General features: G+C 39.3%; 3 protein-coding genes across 3 annotated transcripts; 2 read left to right on the plus strand and 1 right to left on the minus strand.

Annotated features, from left to right (window-relative positions):
* The first annotated feature begins 699 nt into the window (after window positions 1-699).
* si:dkey-85k7.10 (endonuclease domain-containing 1 protein) lies at window positions 700-3,058 on the plus strand. The gene is made up of 2 exons (XM_061031301.1): window positions 700-1,146; window positions 1,961-3,058. The coding sequence occupies exons 1-2, from the start codon at window positions 823-825 to the stop codon at window positions 2,540-2,542; spliced, it is 906 nt and encodes a 301-aa protein (XP_060887284.1). The 5' UTR covers window positions 700-822; the 3' UTR covers window positions 2,543-3,058.
* Window positions 3,059-3,228: 170 nt separating this feature from the next.
* On the minus strand, window positions 3,229-4,413 carry ufsp1 (UFM1-specific peptidase 1 (non-functional)). The gene has a single exon (XM_061031302.1). It carries the CDS (start codon window positions 4,281-4,283, stop codon window positions 3,495-3,497), a length of 789 nt encoding a protein of 262 aa, XP_060887285.1. The 5' UTR covers window positions 4,284-4,413; the 3' UTR covers window positions 3,229-3,494.
* Window positions 4,414-4,691: 278 nt separating this feature from the next.
* LOC132958461 (zona pellucida sperm-binding protein 3-like) lies at window positions 4,692-18,206 on the plus strand. The gene is made up of 9 exons (XM_061031300.1): window positions 4,692-5,085; window positions 5,749-5,876; window positions 6,251-6,354; window positions 6,433-6,610; window positions 6,841-6,958; window positions 7,661-7,752; window positions 7,893-8,011; window positions 8,152-8,267; window positions 17,956-18,206. The coding sequence occupies exons 1-8, from the start codon at window positions 4,762-4,764 to the stop codon at window positions 8,238-8,240; spliced, it is 1,152 nt and encodes a 383-aa protein (XP_060887283.1). The 5' UTR covers window positions 4,692-4,761; the 3' UTR covers window positions 8,241-8,267; window positions 17,956-18,206.
* The last annotated feature ends 1,773 nt before the right edge of the window (window positions 18,207-19,979 follow it).

Here is a 19,979-nt window from a genome sequence, read left to right on the forward strand (position 1 = left end):
TCTGATCTCACTCTTTTCTCAGACACACACATTGGAATAGGCGCCTTCTCTTTTCTTCTGACTTGTATGTTTTAGTTTTTCTTTCATTCACTGTTACTCTGACTTAACAAAAAGTAAAAAGTAAAATTGTGTATTAAAGGTGCACCTAAGGAGTTTTGGTAGAGAAATGTGAAAGTTGGAGAAATGTACAGATTGTGAAGTATATGTTTGTAACTCTATACACAAACTGTCCTCAGAGGAACATATGGTCCCTGTAACACTGTTTGAAGATAAAATGCTACATGAGAAGTTAAGGTGGGGGGTCCACAACAGTGAAACGGTAACTCTCCTGGTAGCTTTTTAGCTCCAAACAGGGTTCCAGGGATCTATGTTGTCCCTGGAACAAAGTAAAGTTAAGTTTGTGTATATAGTTCAGAAAATAAAGCATAGAATTGTTTCACTTCTCCAACTTTAACATTTCCCTACCAAATCTACTTAGTGCACCTTTATTGTAAAACTCTATGTTTGCTGTACTTGAAGAGACAGTATAATTTTTATAATGATAGAATCAGCTCGTTTTTTCCCCCTCTGCAGTTCAGTGTAATAAAAACACTCTCTTTGATTGATAACATTCACAACTTTTGAATTCCTGCTATGTTCCCAGCTGGCATTTTGCATATATGGAAAAGACTTTACAATGGCAGACCAGTTTGCTTAAAGAACAGATGAGGCAGGCTAGGGTAGAGGCTGCACTTGTTAGAAAAAACGTTGAAGTATTACATGTTAGAAGGATACACACGGGCAGACGTATCAGGGTCTAAAAGGAGGTAAAGGGCTTCTATAATGACACCTACGTCAGAAAACCGTGCCTTTGGCCTGGCAGCTCTCATGACCATGCTGACCTTGGTTTTGCTACAGGGGGCCAAGGCAGGAGTGGTGGTGGATTTCAACCATGCAGAGCGTTGTAAGGACTCTCTGTACATGGGCACTCCACCCCGTGGCTACCTCAGCAACTCTTTTAAGAAGATCTGCCAGAGGTACGAGGATCAACCCCGCTATGTCACCCTCTATGACTCTCGGGATCACATCCCCATCTACTCTGCCTATACCTTCAAGAAGTCAGACGGGGAGAAGAAGGTGGACTTTCCTTGGATGTTTGAGCCTCAGGTGAGAGTCCTTTCCAAATATTAGTTTAATGACAGGTCTGTTTTAAGTCTAAGTGTCAAAATCAACCTATTGTGGATACTATCCATCACCCATACATCACTATGTATCCCAGCACGTTTTGGGGGGGTGAAGCAGCCGCTTGCAATACACAATGAATGGGGGTCTCATGCAGTTTGTGATGATGTTGGCTACCCTACCTTTGCAGTGATGATGCACACGTGTCTCAGCATTTTACACTGGTATATTGGTCACACTGGTATATCGGACAAAGCCAACTATTAAAGACTAAAAAGGTTTTAAAAGTGCGTCTTGTACACTGAATTGTATTGTAAATATTGTGAAGTCGATCAGAGATAATCAGCCCTTTAAGGCGAATCAAAAGTCTCCAACACTGCTGGTATTGTCACTTCAAAAAAGATAAATATGCCAACCTAAAGAGCACCATACAGCGCGGTTTTTATAGTTTCACATCATGCAATATGCTACATCAACTTGTATGAATTGATCAAGGATTCCATTATGTCTTTAGACAAAGAAAATATAGACTGAACAATGAGCAGTGTAGAGAGCTGGGGCAACGTTTGCAGTTGCTACAGGCAACAAAGTAAGCTTGAGATAAGCTCATTTATTAACTACGAATGGTATTTGACTTTATATGTTCTATGAAGTAGTTATGTAAATCTGCCATTTGCAAATAGGTTTTCTGTGAATGTCTCTGAATGAATGTAAACAAATGAATTTCTGCTTTATCCTTCCAGAAGTTGTAAAAGGGCACAGTAAATCTAATCTTTTCCTTCTCTCTCTCCTTCTATAGCTGGCCTCAGAAAAGAGCAGCAGTAACATGGAGCCCTTCCCCCAATCTGCAGGCATGCATATGAACTTTGAGGACACTCAAGCAGTCCTGGATGACTACGCTAATGTCGTTCAGTATGAACGTGGCCAACTTAATCCCGACGAGCATCAGGCCGACCCTCTGGACAAAGCCGCCACATACAGCTTGACGAATGTGGTACCCCAGATCAGGGAGTTTAACTTGGGTCCTTGGGCAGAACACCAAGACATCATCCGCCAACGTCTCAACAACTACTGCCGTGGCAAAGCCTTCGTGGTCACAGGCGTCACCACCTCGGGGCACACCATCCGTCGCAGCAACCTGAACCGGTTGGCCGTTCCGGAGTACATGTGGTCGGCCTACTGCTGCACCGAGTTCGATCAAAATGCTCCGTACTTTGTCCGCTACAAGTTCCCTGTGTTCGGCGCTTATGGGCTGAATGATCGAGTCAACAACCACATGGTGGAAGTTCCTCTGAAAAACCTGGAAAGGTTTCTCAAAGGGAGGATGAATGTGGATCAGAATTTTCAGATTTTTTATAATGATTGTGGGCCAAACAATTGAGAGAAAGAGGGCAGAGCTTTGGTATACATTCATCTTCTAGTATGGTGTCACTGCTTAAGGTTTGGGGCTCTTTCCGCTTCATATTTAGATGTGTAGTCAACTCATAGTTTTTGAAATGATTGGAGAGTGTGTAACTATTAATTCATCTTTAGATGTTTTTTCTTGATTTTGTCTGTGGATTGCCCATATTTGGTAAAAATTCTCTTTAACATAAACCCTGAAATTTAAGGTGACTTTTACAAGGTATCTTTTTTGGCAGAACATTATAATAATATATATTCTAATATCTCTTAAAGATAAAGATAATCCACAAAACTGCACATTTAAGATCCTGTACCAATACAACGATCAGCAATGTTGGTTTGAATAATCACATGAATAATTGTATTTTTTGTCAAAGTTCCAATAAATCCTTTGGAAAATTGATAAAGGTGAATTTAAGTTGTCATTATTATGTTCACAAAAACGATTATGTATAATGCTTTAGCGTCTTCAATAAAACATTCAGCTACTCGACATACCTCAAAATGTTTGTTCAAGATCAGTTTTTCACAAAAACGTCAATGCAACTTTACTTTTCATTCCAGGAAACAAACACACTGGTGGGTATTAACTTTCCTAATGTGAGTTCAAGATGGTTGGATTCAAACAGTAGGTAGGCAAATGGAGCAATAAGAAAAAGAGCCGTTATTTTCATCAAGGGTTTTTAATCTTTTTTTTTCTTACAATATATTGATTTTAACCAACGGATCACTTTTGATTTGGAAAGAAATGCAAACATAGCCTATGTAGGCATCAATTTCACTAATTCTATTTCTATAAGAAACACATTTCAAACATTTAAGTATAAGCCTTTAGATCAAAATGTCTTTAAGATAATAACGTGCATTTCCATCAGGTGTGTCTAAACTTATGAATGGTACTGTATATAAAAAAGAAACTCCAGGATTGGTCAGTCATTTAGTTTATGTTTATTTTTGCCAGTCTGTGGCATACACAGGTTATAAAATGATGAGTGATCCAGAGATGATACTTTTTTCCATGTCACCCACGCCCACCTCTGCAGCTCCATGTTTTCGAGCCCACCCCCAAAGTAGTGAGGGTCCAGGACGAGCAAGTAACTCCCCTTGTCCCCGGTGCACACTCCTAATATCCCCTTAGAAGAGTTATCCCGGTCCCCTCCCATCATGACTGGGGACCCATGCTTCTGAAAGTGCTGATGTAGCTCTTCCACTGCAACCTGCTCCAGCTCTGCACCCCCACCTCTAACATGAACCACTTTACAGGGGACATCATAGAAAAAGTCAAGGACCAGGGATGCTTCAAAAGTTCCAATCCACTCCTTGGAGCACGAGAAGGAGTCTGGTTTGTCCCCCATGCTGACCAAAGCTTGTTGGATTTCAGGGAGGCTTGGTGGAGGCCTGTGTTTGTCCTGAATAGGGGACCAGTTATGACAAAGCCAGGAGGCCATTGTTTGAATTGTGCGGTAGCCACACCCCCAGCCTCTGTCGTCTTGTCCATCACAGCCATAATGGAAGTAGAGGTAGTCTCCTACAATCAGGGAACACTTCACAGCACCTGTATGTGGATCAGGAAGACCAATGTGCACATTCTTTGATAAGATTTGGGTCTTCTTCTTCTTAATCTCCCCCTGGTTAGCTCCACTTCCGCCCCAGTCAATCTCATCAGATTCCTCGTTTGCAACCGTTTTATCCACTCTTTTCTTCTCTAGTGAGGACATAATTATCTGTCACCATAATGCATCATACTAAAAAATAATCCCAGCTGTTCATAACCCTGCCGACAGTAGTGGGGTGTAACAACAATAACAGCCCGGTTGGTTCACTTGCTATCGGTTTTGAGTTCCGCCTTAGAGCTTTTCCCTCTCGCAATGGTGCCTTCAGGAGCATTTCGTCAGTTCTAGGTACACTGTCAGATACAATTTATTGTCGGTTTAAGCCTTTTGACTGCGGAATAAAATAGGAGTAATTCTGCATTAAAAGGGGAGCATGTATGGATCATGTAGTATCCGCTTTATCAGGGTTTTTACAGAATATTAATAGTCAATTAAAATCTTTTCGAGTCGTAACGATACCCAATTCTTGGTCTTCCAATGTTTCAGCAGACTTTTAAGGCAGCATCTTCACATCTCATCACACCTGGCTGTGATTAATTTCCCGCTAATTAATACATCGCTTGCTTGTTATTTTCGTTGTGAGATGACGACGCTTGTAAGATATACCGCTTTTGTCTCTCTGTTCGTGTTCTTTCTGTATGTCAGCGGCGTTTCTAATGATGAAGAAAGAGGTGCTGTAACAACCCCAGAGGAAGCCCGTGGTCTGAAAATAAAGTGCGGAGAAGTCAAAATGACAATAACCATAAACCGACGGTTTTTCAAGGAGAGAGGTTTTCCGTTCAAACCTGAATATGTCCGACTCGGAACAAACACATCACACCAGAGTTCATGTGGACCAAAGGCAGAGATGTCAGAGTTTGAAATGGTCATATCAACTGGATTACAAGAATGTAGGACTGAGTCTAGAGTAAGTAATGAGGTCATGGTAAGGTCAAGTTAAGATAAAGTCACACAATTAAAAGTCAGGTGTATCTAGTGTTTAGTTAAGGCTTATAGTATCGGAAAACAGCTTATCATTTAATTTTCTACTGAATGTTTAATTTCTGATAATATGATGCTTGCCTGTAGGCTACAGCATCAACAGTGGCGATTGTGGAGTCTTGTGGGGGCCCAAAACATTTACAGGGGCCCCTCCAAACAGTGTCCGTCCACATTATGTTATAAATAATCTGACACCATCACACTTTTTTAGCAGAAGTTATGTTACACAAGCATCTTTCAGTCATATATGAGTGAGTGCTGTCAGATGGGGCCACTTAGGGGGCTTCCTACTGTCATTGCAAACTTTGCAAATTTTGAGCCACTGCTGTGGTTTAAGGTTTATCAGCCCTGGGGGGGGGGCCCTACTGGCCTGGGGCCCCACGTTGACTGCCTTGCCTGTTGACAAGCAGCGCCTCTGATTAGTGCAGACGTTTACCCCTCCTCTGATTAAGTATTTTGAGCTAATTTAAATACTTTTAGATAAATTACCCTCATAACTTTATCTTTGCAGTAATAACAAAATATAATTGAATTAATCCAAACGTAGGTATGTTTCACTTCCTATTCCTTTATAATTGGTCATTTCAAGGTATATGGTGATTGGCTTGTCTATACCAACAAGCTTGTGCTGTTTCCTGCTGTGGTTCCCACCTCTACAGGCAGTCTGTTAGTGAGAGGAACAACAACTGTCATACCTGTTGAGTGCCATTATAAAAGGTAAGGCAATGTTTCTGTATTTTTATTGGTCCATGTACTGTGGGTCAGTTGGTAGAGTTGGTCGTTGGGGGTTTAAAATGTCCAATGTGTCCTTGGGCAAGACTCTTGTTCCTGATGCTTCGTCAGTGGTGTGTGAATGTGCATGAATGGGATGAGTTAGCTCTGCCTTCAGTGTGTAAATGAGTGTGAATGTGTAGGTGTGACCTGCAGTGTGAAAGGTAATCAGAAGTCTAGAAAAGTCCATTTACCATGTACAAATCTTCTTTTGGTTTCTTGTGCTGAAACATTTCTTACAGGAACAAGTTCAACAGTTTCTGTTAGGCTTCGCTAACTCTTTTTTTTATTTTTTAAAACCTGCATTTGTCTGTGTGCAGGAAGCAGACAGTGACTGGGGAACCATTAATCCCAACATGGCTACCTATGACTTTAACTATCAGTGCATTTGGCCTCCTGCACTTCTCCCTGCGTACCATGGAAGGTGAGATCACGTGTCATACTTATTATAATGGGGATTTGAAAAAATATATTTGTGTCTGTTTTTCCTTGTCGTATGTAGATGGCTGTTCCTCTACGCGTCGCTCCTCGGTGTATCAACAGGGGGAAGCTGTGTTTTTGGAGGCTGGTATCAAAGCCCCTCTTCACCCTTCTCTTACTCTTTATGTCGACTACTGTGTCGCTACGTTTAATCCTGACCCTCTCTCCATGCCAAGCTATAAGTTCATCACTAAGCACGGGTAAATATCTCATTCATAATTAAATTCTAAATGGAAATAATACATTTTGACAATTCGGCACTTGTCATATGGCGCAGTGGTAAATCCAATGACATGCTAGCCATATAATTTAAAGTATAATAAATGTTTAATCACAGCCAGGTGCTGTTGTCATTCAGTTTTGATTTGACTAGGTTGGACACATCATGTGAAATATATGCCGTTCATTGATTCATGCTCTGTCATTACAGATGTCTTATGGACAGTATGGTGCCAGGCTCTTCTTCCAAATTCCTCCCACGGAAGCAAAATGACAGACTGTGCTTCAGTGTCCAAGCTTTCCAATTCACCAAGGAGTCTGTGGATCAGGTTACAGAACTCCATATTTACAGTAGCTCATTACTTTCTAGGGATGTAACGATTCACTCAACTCACAATACGATTCTCTCACGATTTATTTTACAAAATGAGACTGGTGAAAAAGATTCCTTATGGGCTGCTAACCTGCTTGTCAGTGTGGTTTGGTCTTTTAATGTTTTTTTTTCTCTCAACAAGGGGAGGTGATTGGAGCCTCTCATTGTGTTGATTAAATGCTGCATCATGTTTGTTGTGTTATTTGTGTAGTTCTCTGTCTTCTTGTAATATCTGCTCACAGTTTTTGTCTCGTCTGTTATCTTCTCACCTCTTTCATTTTCTGTCTTGGGGAAGCCAAAATGCTTCCACACCTCCGTTTAAAAGACGGTGGTGCGTCCTCAATTTCTAAATCTTGCTCTGCAGCTGCTGACGCTCACAATATTATTGCGATTCATTTTTCAGAATACCGATGTGAACCTTGACACCTTTGAATTGATTCATCACGATTTTATAATTAATCTTTACATCCCCCCTTACTTACTGCATAAAATAATTGTTTTTGAAACAGTAATCTGTGTGCCTCAAACTTTTCTTTTGTGACCAAAAGATTTCTGTTCCTATTCAATCTACAGTTTTCTTTGGTTGTTAAACATTATACATATGCATTGTAATTAATATTGCATTACTTTACTAAATTATCCGGCTTTGTTATTCTAGATGTTCATCAGCTGCCACCTGAGGGCCACTCTGAAAGAACACTCACACAGCCATATGAATAAAGCATGCTACTTTCATAGACCCTCATTCAGGTGAGGCTGCCAAACTGTTGATGACCTTTAGTAGTCAAATCAGTTCATCATGATCTCTTATTCTGCTCTTGATTTTTTTGTTTCAGCCTATTCAGTCCTGTGATGTAAAGTGTAATTAGCTGGATATGTCTGTGATTCAGGTGGCGTTCAACAGAGGGAGACAATGCTTTATGTGAGTGCTGTTACTCCGATGACTGCTTGAGTCACACTGGTGAGGACAAGAGCTCAGCTGCTGGACACAGACCTAAACCAGATGCAGGTTCTTAACCCCTACCAAAATTTTAATTTAACCAGTTGTGTTAATATTAAATGATAGCTTGATCATAGCAACGTGTGCATTTTATTAATATCTGAACAAGGTCACCAAGCAAGTCTATGTATGTTTGTATTTTTTAACAGAAAGGAGGCATGAGGCAGATACAATAGTTGGGCCACTTCACACCCTGCCACGCTCCCATTGGATCGGGGATCTGTTGGTTGATCACTAGAGGGCCCGTCTCCAACCTAACAAATAGGTGGGTTCAAGGACTGTAGAGACCCACACTATGAGTTTGACAATCAAGCATCCACCACATGCTGTCTTTTCATGACTCGTTGTGACTGTAGTGAAGTTGCTGTATGAGAATGTATAATCCAAAATCATGGATTGAAAGCTGTTACATCAGCTCTACACATTTCTTTTTGGAGATAGTTACAAAATTAAAAATCCCAGCATTTGAGATTCATTTTTACTACCTTGCAGCAGCGGTTTACTCTATCCATAACAACTGCTCCCCAACACACATCATCCAGCTACAGGCAGACATTTTTGGCAGAAGAAATTAAACTTCTTAAATGTAAACTGAGTAATTGACTTGAATTAACTCATGTTAGGATGAGGGGATTATTGCTCTCAGGCACAAGATCTTTTTACCATCTCAGGCAGTGTTGGTTGGATAAAAAGTATTATTTTTGACTAGCTACTATATGCAAAATGTTTCCACTGAAACATCTACTTTAGTTAAAAATTGACTAAACCGATGTTCTATATATTTAGTTGTGTACTTACATTACCTCAAATATTTCCAACAGTTATCAAAGCCAGATAAATCCTTAACTTTGTAGCTGTAAGGTGGTAGACAAGACATCTTTATTGTTGCCGTGGAAACACAGGATGACACGTCAAAGACTGCTACATATGGAAGCTGGAACTGCAACTGAAAGCTATTATACATATTGCTGTATGTGCTGCTGTTTTGCTCACTCATATTCAATAGGGTCAACTCAGAGAAATGTTCATGAGAGAGGTGAGGGTGGAGTAGTGTACAGAATCACTCCCATGGTTCCCTGTCAGCCTCAAAGTCATCTTTAGTTTTGTTTTGATTAAGAGCCCCCTGGTGGTGAAATGTACATGCTGTGAAGAGGTTTGCAGTGGGATATTGAAGATGGGATTACCTAAACCTTTTTTTTGTTAGCAAATTATAATCTCTGAATTTAAATGATTAGTATAATGAATTGTAGGGACTTAAAATGGTATTGTATATACTTCATTAATCCCTGAGAGAAATTCTGGTTTACATTCTATATTGAGAGACATGCTTCTCACACACATGCATTAGTGGAGAGATGTCAGAGTGGGGCTGCTACACATCAGAGCAGCTGGGGGTCCGGTGCCTTCCTCAAGGGCACCTCGGCTGTATTTAGGAAGTGCCCTGGCACCTCTCCGGCTACCAGACCAACTTCCATATTATGGTCTGCATCAGGACTTGAGTCGACGACCGTCCGGTTCCCAACCCAAGTCCCTACAGACTGAGCTACTGCCGCCCCCAAAACAATAGTTATTTGGTTATTTTATGTTTTAAAATGTTTTTGAAATGAGGCCAGAAATCCTGTCTGTATATATGTGTGCTGTCCGGGACCAACCATTTATTTTCATCGTGACTGAAGAATGGCTAGTTTTTTAAACGTCCATTAATATTGATTGCTATGAAAACAAATCCCCAGGGACTTTTCACAAAGAGTTTGAAGGACAACAATGGAACCTAAAATATCTCTGAGGCAGCATGCATACTAGGATAAACAGACATTTGAGGAAGAATGGGGCAGCTACACAGCCATACACACTATGTGCTTTACATCCCCGGTCGGCAGTAGAAGCACTTGTCTAGTCCTGTGTGCTGTAGAGCAAATGGATTACCTGGTAGTAAGCTTATGTTTTATCCAGATCTAAAATATACTGACCTTTTTCTAACCCAACGCAGATTTATCAAAACTTCTCCAAGTGTTAGCAAAAAACAATATTCTTTAGTTGAGTGGGAATATTGTGGCTTGAGTAGTTGAAGGTGAGCAGTTGAGGCTTGAAATGTGTGACACTTTTTGTAGAAACAGAAAAGCTGACTTATTTGTTTTGTCAAAAGAACTACTGCTTTTAAATGTTATTGTAGTATTAGGTTAAGCAAACATATTTAATCTAGAACAAGAAGTCAGTATGCTCCTAAAACACATCTGTTTAGATTCTGAAATACAGTTATTTGCATGCATGGATGGAAAAATGCAACTTCGAAAGTTTCAGGACAAAGTTCCTTATTTATATCAGACATTTGATTATGTGCAACATGCAACAAATAATGTATTTATATTTTAAAAAGTTGATCACACATGTCTAAAAATGATGCTGTTATTGATCATAATGTGGAAGGTAAGCCACAGAACCTTTAGTTCAGTTAAAAGAAAGTATACCACTATTGTTATCCAGATTTAGTGGTGCAGTATTTACAGCTGGTCGCCCATGAGTTACCTGTCAAAGCCATTATTTAACTAATTATTTTCTACATTAAGTGATTGGGAAAGCGTGTATTAGTTGCAGTTAGTTATTGGTGAATGCTTTCTTGTGGTGTCGGCCAAATGTCCTGACCGATGTGTTCCATGGAGTGTGTGATGCAAGTATTGGTCTTGGCTTAACAAATCAGTGTTGTTTGATTTTTCCCTTAGTTGGCACGTTTCAACATAGAAAATGAAAGCATTCCAATATTAAGGTCCTCCTAGATTGTTAAATTGTATTCCTTTAATTTATGGGACATGCCACTTTTGTTTTGGGGGAACATAATATTGACCTCATTGTTCTGGGTACTATTGATAATTGTAGCTGTCCTATAAGATACCTTTCATAAGCTTCAAGAGGAGGGGTTGACTTTAGCATGAACCTTGGCCAAGCTGAATCTACTCTTTATAGTACAAACAAAGCTTTGACTGTTACCTGCATAAATGCCAAATGTAAATACTAGTGAAATACTTAGAACTATCCCTGTGTTTGTAACAAGTCCCTCAAGAATCCAAAATGAATCCTAAAAAGAGCTGGTTGTTCAACACTGAATTGGCACCTTTTGGTAAACTGCCAAACATACTGATAACTAGCTTGAGCTTCACCTGACAACATCAAACTGTGAACGCGTTGCAATTACATAGAGACCTCCTTCCAATAGATAAGATGTACACATGTTGAGTGAGAAGGCATTACTTGGTCACATGAAATAATTTTCTTATGTATTTTTAGGAATTTTTGTGTGACCCAATTTAAATTACATTTGTTTGAAACAGCTCCAACTTCAGTGCACATAAACATCATTGCTTTTTTTTTTTTAAGAGAAACCCACCATCGGTAAAAACGTTTCTGTCTCAGCTGCTTAGTGTCTGTATTGAGCTGAGACTTAAGCGAGCTAAGGCTTACACACTCCGATTATGAGCTAATAACACAAGTTAACACTAGTAAAATTGAGCAACAACTACTACTGTAGCTGCACAGTGATGAGTGCTGTGGGTTAAGGTCAGGTAGTCTCGTCAATAAACATGTTTATTTTAACTCTAACAACACAAACGGGGCTGAACAAGAGTTGTGATTTCATGTGGAGAGATCCAGTAATGGATCATTGGAAAAATCCAACTTAAAATGACGTTTAATAACATATTCTGACAGATTTTTGCAAATATAGAGACCAGGGGCCCGTTTCTGAAAGAAGGTCGAACAAACCCTCAGTCTAACCCTGAGGTCTGAGTTGATTTACTCTCAGATAGGAAACTCTGAATTTTAGGTTCCAGATCAGCAGATTTAAGTTAAATCAACTCTGAGTAGGTCCACTCTGTTCAGCGCGTGCACCACGACGATAAAAAGTCAACATGAATGGAGCCCTGATTCTGCGATTCACCATGGCAACAGGTGACAAAAAAGAGATCCTCCTACTTTAACCATCTCGAAATAAAGTCTATCTTCATGCAGACATACGGTGAATATGAACAGGTTTTAAGAAGGAAAAAAAGGAACACTGCTGCAGCGGCAAAGGAGAGAGAAGTGGTGTAAGAGAAAACAGCTGCTCGCGTCAGCGCGTAATGAAGTCTATTCATTTAATATTTAATCAGAATTATAATATTGCAGGTCAAAATTGGTGGAATTGTATTAAACCTACAATTTAATTTAACAGTGGTATTTTAATCATATTTTTAGCCTATTAAACAAAGTAGGCTACAGCCTACTTCATTCTATTTGAATGTGCATTAACTTTCACCCCAAATGAATGCTTAATGTCCTTTATCCTGTTTAGTTTATTAATTAACCCTAATTAAATGAACATCTCCTAACGTTTATGTAGACTCTAACTCCCTGCGGAGTAATGCAGCCTCTTCATACCGAGGCTCGACTAAAAGACGCCATGTTCGATAAAATAGTTTGTTTTATACACTGTAGCAGGCTATTGCCACCCTAACATATCATATTAAAACAACCTGGACTTTTATTCAGACAAACGGTGAATCTTCACTAACACGGCGTGATACGGACTGAATGAAAGAATGAGGAAATGAAATGGCGTTTCTGGCTCTGAAAGAGGGCGGAGTCAGAGAGAAACTCGGGGTTCACTGAAGAAAACCTGCTCCCGACCAGGTTAGGTTCACAGACTCAGTTACCATAGTAACTGACTCAGAGGTAAAGTAACCTCTCCCTCTGAAACAGCCTGGAGTTACCCCTCTTTCTCGGGTTTGAGTGACCTCCTCTTCTGAAACGAAATACCCAGAGTTTCCCTCATTTCAGGGTAAACGGACTCAGTGTTTTCACTAAACCTTTCAGAAACGGGCCCCTGAAGATACAGGCCATCAACAGCAACAACAGATAAACAAGACTTATGGCTCTAACCCCAAAATCAACGGTGTATTTATAGTCTACTCCAAAAGGGGAGAGGCTGTCTGCCTTTTATACTGTCACGAGTAGTAGATGATTCCAAATGGGAGGGGCCTCAAAACTGAAGGCTTTATCTCTCATACTACTAAAGAATTTAAGTACCACAAGCCGGCCTGCATTCTGGAAATGCTCTGTTCTAGAGGAGTAAAAGGGCACTATAATCTCTTACAGATATGAAGGTGCCTGATCCAGCGACAGCTTTGTAAATGTGAAGAAAGATTTTATAGGAGAGAAGCTAATACCTAAAAGATACGATCCATCATAGAAGTAACACATGCATGGAGTAGATTTTCTGCAAGGATGTGTCAGGATGTTGTGGATTTGAAAAAGGTTTTTCTTGAATTGTGTTCTATGAGAGAGTTAAAGGACATATCCTGATTAAATGAAATGCTAACAATTGTGCTGGATGCCAGGCTGATGCCAACTTGAGCAGATATCAAATTGGAAAATATTTTTGTGAGGTGTTCAATAACTCCAATTTTGTCTAAAAAAGAGACAAAAAAAGGTTTCTGGTGATCCTGTAGGCATGCATTGAGTTTAGTTAGGTGATGGATTTCATCTGGCTGCATTAAATGAATATGATTAGGTATCATCTTGAAATCACAAGCGTCCTCTGTAATAGCATGTTTCCTGATGATATAATGTAAAGGAAGCATATATAAAATGCAAATATTGAACTTAGTTAGAAACATAGAAGATCTGATGAATATAGTTTAAACCAACCTAATGCAATTGCTGTGATGCCCACTGAATGTTCTAGTCTCTGTACTGGATGTGATCGTCAATCGTGTCAAAAGCAGCACAAAGATGTAGAGCACTAAGATATAAAGAAAGTCACATGACTGATTAGCCACAACTTTCCAGAGGATTTTTGCAACAAAGGGAATGTTAGATTGGCCTGTAAGTAGCTACGGTGCTTGAAACAAGGGTAGACTTTTAAGGAGAGGTTTATTCACAATTTACAGATTTAAACGACTGGTAGGGAGACGTTGATGATATCTTATAAAGAAGGGGTAACTAAAGGTAAGACTTCCTGCCGAGGTTCCCCTGGGCAAGGCTCTGAACCCCCAGCTGCTTGGGCAGTCGCCGCACTCTGCTATTTCACTATTAGTGCATGTCTAGTGAAGCAAGGCAGTTTTTTTGGACATTAAACAGCGAGGTAGCATTGGAATATGTAGTAAGTTTGTAGTACGTCTTCTTTGGTAACAAGAGGCTAATGAGAGATGATGAGTCTAATGAGGCTCAAGCGCTTTGGCTACACACTTCTGGTGTATTTAAATTTGGAAGCTCAAATACTATTTTAATCAGATATACCTACATTTTAGAAAAATCTATTTTTTAAAGTACTATCTTTTAGAAAATTGTCTTATATCGTCCACCAGATTTATGTTGAAAGCAGTGGATTTCTGTACCGGGGTGAAAATCTAAATTTATTTAGCTTGTTGCTAACACATACTGAAAAATGCCGTTAGCTGGCTAACACAACTGGAAAAGATCTATTCTACTTGACATACTTAACAAACAACACCTTATGCTGTACTACAGGCATGTTTTTCCTAAACTCTGTGGAGACAAACTTAAAAACTGCTGACTCATGCTAGTCTGGTCTGCTGCTCTGATACATCTTTAGAAACAGTCAATTCTCTTAAGAAGCAACACTGAATGTCTCTGTCTTTATGTCTCATTGGATGCATCCCTGTGCTTCCTTTTTTTGGGTGGTGGTGTGTAATACGCTGATGAGCGTATTTTACCTGGGCCCATCGAAGCCCCTATGTCTTGTATTAAGTAGGAGCAAATGTGCATGGATTGGGTGAGCGTTGGATTCTAGCTGCCAAGACTGGAAACATGTCACCAATCAGTAACAAGTAGAAAGTTTTAAATCTAGATTTGTATTGCTGATTCAGCATTTTACTCAATAACTACAACATATTTACATTTCCCTTCAAAAATTGTACATGTATGTATAACTCTTATTGAAAATTAATTTAAAAAATGTATTCAGTGAAGGTCTGTCTTTCTTATTGAGGGGAATGGGTGGCACCCCCCTAACACCCTCTGACAACACTGACAGTAAGATGTCAGGAACATGAAATTGTTAACCAAACCAAGAAAACTACTGTTGAGAGAAAGTCAAATCAATGTATTTATTTGTAATTAGATGTTCTTTTAATATATATTTATAGTATAGTAAAATGTATTTATGGTAAACAATTTGAACTTACCCTAAAAGGTTTTGGGAAATGTACAGCCTACCATTAAGAGCTGAACAGGAAGTATATTCAGGGTCAGCAAGTCAGGAAAATACTAGACAGGACAGCCAGACGAGTGTGTGGGGGCATGAAGTGGAAGTGACAATCTATGAGAGGCCCATTAGATAACAGAAGGTGAGACTAGAGGCAGCTGGGCCATGAAGAATACCACACATGCAACTTGGATAGACCAGAGCATTCCAGATACGAGGAAAAAAAACAATGACACAGCAGCAAAGTAATGCTCACAGAGCAGCAGGAAGGGATGTGATGTTGTAATGGTACATCATTCAAGGCAATTCTGATGGTCATTGAGAAATTCATTTTAAATAAACCGTACGTACATAGGAAGTCGAGTGTAAGCAATCAAATAATTTATTTGAAGTTATCAAGAACTCCTTTCCAAAAGTAGCATGCACAATTAATTACACCACAACCATCCAGTAGGATCCAATTCAATCTTTGAGCCCATCATCTATGACCTGAAGACACCATGGCCTGTCAGGGCAACAGCCAAGGGATTCCCAGGTAGTCAGTGAATTATTTCTGTGTGGATAAAAATAAATTCTACATCTGGAGTACAAGCATTGGAAACATTTGTTAAAAATTGATAGTATTGAAATTGTAACATTATTTCAAAATTAATAGTAAAATAGCTACGCGGATATAATTGTATGTTGTGTTTCTTATGTAATTGACAAACATGTTTGAAATTCATAGCACTATGAAAAGGAATAATCACATGATTGGCTCTCAGTACTGAACCAAGGGTTCCATTAGAAGGTCAGGGAGTTCACCTCTCTATGGATTTATTTGAAGATTTGTCCAGAAATTTTTTTCAGAGGAATTGTTACTAACCTTTGCCATTATATTTCAACTTGTCAGATGTAATTTAAATATTTCCAATCTTCAGGTTTGTGACTTAAAATTTGCAAAACGGATATTTCTATCACCTCCAGGTGTATTAAATGAATTGAAAATGATTGTATCTTCTCCATTGGTCACTAAATGTTTCCACGGGCCACTCACTTATTAATTTATTGTTTCTTACATCTTTGTCACCTCACAATTCAGTCACTCTGAAGTCGGTGGAATCTGAGTATGAGTATGGCATATATCCTATTTTTTGTAACCCTTGACTATATAAAACATGTATTTAAAAAAACAATCTGCCATGGTTGCAGCTGACCTGAAATGTTATATTGACAAGCCAAACGTATCCTGAAATTGGTGGGTTGCATGTGCTTTCCATCCTCTAAGTTATACCTGCTAAATATCAGCATTTTCACTTTGTCGTCTTTAGAAAGTTTAGCACTCTTGCAATAGAATGAATCACAAATCATAACTGTTTAAAGGTAAACCCTCCCATAGAGAATAGCGTGGCTTTAGACTGCTATCCTTGTTTTGATGTATTTGCTATCTGGAGCTCTGAAACACCAGTAACCTGCCATCAAGTAGCAGGAAAGTGTGGGCATTGGGACAGAGGGGATTTGATGTTGTACCCATTGGTCAAATAAGAGTGTTTGTGCGGTGAGAAACACCAGTGATGAGGCTCCTGTCCTGGAATGATCTCTCACTTGTGGACATCATTGGGGACCAATTTCAGGTCATTAGAGTGGTATGATTCTGGTCACTGTGAATGCCTGCAAGCTGAAACAACTTCCGACTTCGTCACTGTCTACTGTCTTGGCTCCTGCCTTGGCTCCTGGGTCCCTCACAGTCAGTCCCCCTATTCTTTTATGTTAGCTTCCTGTCTTGTGTCGCGCCAGAGGAGTAGACCTTGCTGGCTGTTTGCCCAAAACTGGGATGAGAAAGCAAAACAGCCGCACACACAAACACACTCAGTGCAACTCACAACGCACAGATGTAAAAATTGATGATATAGTCTTTCACTCATTAAGTCATTTGCATCACCACTGGTCATCTTTGTTTATTTGTTTGGGTATTTTTAAGTCTGGCACAGAGAAAGTACATTCACGATCATCCCCAAATTTGCAAATCATTCTAATTCCAATAACTGTGTCCCATTCCAACCAAGGAGTCACTGTGACTGGACTCCCCTGCCCCCGCACTCCTCACACATCCCTCACCTCCCACCCCAATCCCCTGCCCTGGCCACGAAGCATGGCTTGCAGCACGTACCTTGTCTCCCTCTCCTCTCTCTCTCTCATGTTGACTCAGACATAAGCAAACAGCCCTTTGAGCAAACAGTTCAACAATCAGTCAACATTGTATTCAGCTAAGCTCTGCAGCGACCATAACGCTGACTCACACAAGAAAGACTGTAGTTCAAAAATGTAAAGGCATCCAGGAATGTATGGAAAATGACCTTGAACATGTTCTTTCATTTTAATTCAATGTTATTATTTATCACAATTCATAATTAACACATCAGTAAGCCACTTACTGATTTGTCCTTCTTTTCATATTGACATTACATTGTTTCCCCTCCAATCCACTTTATTTACGTATGAAATTTAAAAAAACAAAGTGCTTAACATTGAGTTATTATTGTTAATCACTGTTTTGCGACCTGGTTGTATTCATTATTTTTTTTCTATTTTCCCCTTTAACCTTTTTATTTGTGTTTCCTTAAATACACATCCATGTTTGCTTGATGATCACACAAATCACAGCTCAAAAACAGTAAGCATGGAAACCTGTTAGCTAGTAACTGTTATCAGTGTTTCAAAGTATTTGTTTGAGTGAAGCTAAGTGTGTCAGTTGACATTGCATTTTGGCTCCTAGGAATGCATATGCAAACATTCTCTAATTTCCTGTCTGACGGACGAGCCTCCTGCACACCGCCTCTATGACATACGGTGGGGACTTCTAGGAAGAGTCTATATGTTTCCTTTACTCTGGCTCCAAAGGGACGGCCCGGGGTCAGGCTGAGGGCACGGGACATAAACACAGCATGGAGAGCAGAAGAGAGAATTTCTTATATTTTAACTCAATCACACTAAATAAATGGATAGTCCCAATTTGATAATCATGAATTATTCATTTATTACATCACATCATTTTGACATTCTATGGAAGTATATCTGCTCCAATCTACAAGTCTTGATAAAATAAAATTTTGTGCCATTTGTAGGTAATGCCATCCTGGCTCATATGTTTGTACTGAGCTTATTTGTTTTATTGTATCACGAGGAAGCCGTATTGAGAGATACCTATTCTAAGAATGTTACCACGGACGACCTCAAACACTGGTGCTGTACATTGACAACTTCTTTGAAATAGCCTGCACGGTCTTGTAGCAGATGTTCTATTGTTGATTAATAGCCGGAACAGATTACTCTTTGTTGTTGTTTTCATGAATGTGAGTAATTTTGGATTATAAGGTTAATTTAATCAAACTTTTTTTGCCCGATGGAGGACTTTACAGGTATGGGTATAGCTCAAGTCTGGATATGCTTTTTCCTAAAACTCAACCAAGTTACTAGTGTTGAATTTGGTCATTTTTTATATATATATATATAGTATGTTCTTATTAATTAGAAAGAATTGAAATTCCTGAAACGTGCGTCATCACCAGCAACATTTTAAATGTTTAGAGGCCTTTTTTCATAGTGTAAAATATATAGAGAAAAAAATGTCTGTAGTTTTTTAACCAGGGTCAACTAGCGGTCAGGCAACTTGTTGTTGTCAGAAGACCTTATGCTGTGCATGCTTAGTTTCCTTTTCACATTGACCAAAAAGGACATTAAGCTCATCCGCCAACAGACTGTACAATGAGCATGACTGGTAAGGATCAGGATTTCCCAGTGATGGTCAAAAGAGGGAAGTGCTCACTTTATATCTTTGCTGATCCATTAAAGATTATTTTGAGATGTCTGCAGAATCATGAGAGTTAGTTCATTTGCTTTTCTGTTCTTCATCACCATTAGTCATCTTGTATAACTCTTCTTCCTCATGTTTATTGTGGTATTACTCATGCTTTCTGCTATTGATATCTGTTTCTTGAACTCAAGTTTAATCCTGTAATAAGAAAAAAACTAGTGTGCAAGAAAGAAATATGTAGTGTTGTGGCATCATGTATATGAAGAAAAAGCCATGTTGATGGTTTTCATTTAACAATGAGAATGGCTTGCTTGGTTTACCAAAAACGTGTTTTAGGGCTGTAGAAATACTTGTTCTGTACAATACTTCATATAACAGGCCTACTCAACTGAAAATGTGCCCCCCCTGAACAATAGAGTTGACTAGCCCTGTCCTATAGCATGGGCATTGGGACCAATCAGAAGGATCCCTGGATACATGTAGTATATGAGTCATGTTTCGCACCATTTGGACTATCAGTTAAAGCCTCAGCTGGCCCTTACCTGCTTCAAATCAACTCAACGAAAATTGTGGGTTACTGTGAGGTAAGCTAGCTAGATGGCTGGGATAGGAGGAATAAAGATGTGATTGATGAAGACCTTTTTTGAAAATTGCAGAAGACAATCACAGCAATGCTGATATTCAGTACAACATCATAACCTTGAGTATGATATGTATTTTAAACTACAGTTCTACAAGTGGCAAATAGAAGTAAAAAGCAAAAATAACTGACATATTATTTTGCCTAATCAACTCAACTAGCACCACAACATCACTGAAACTGGACTGTTGGCTATCAACCCAAACATTTTCCTGCATTCTTGCCACTTTGTTTGGTCCACGGATATAAAGCAACCAACCAGTGAAATTTGTTTGTTGTGTGATTCAGTCATTTTATTTGTCTAGACTAATATTGTTTCCTGCGATATTGATGAAAAGTATTAACA

This window comes from Labrus mixtus, chromosome 23 (assembly GCF_963584025.1).
Source record: "Labrus mixtus chromosome 23, fLabMix1.1, whole genome shotgun sequence".
NCBI classification, from domain to species: Eukaryota; Metazoa; Chordata; class Actinopteri; order Labriformes; family Labridae; genus Labrus; species Labrus mixtus.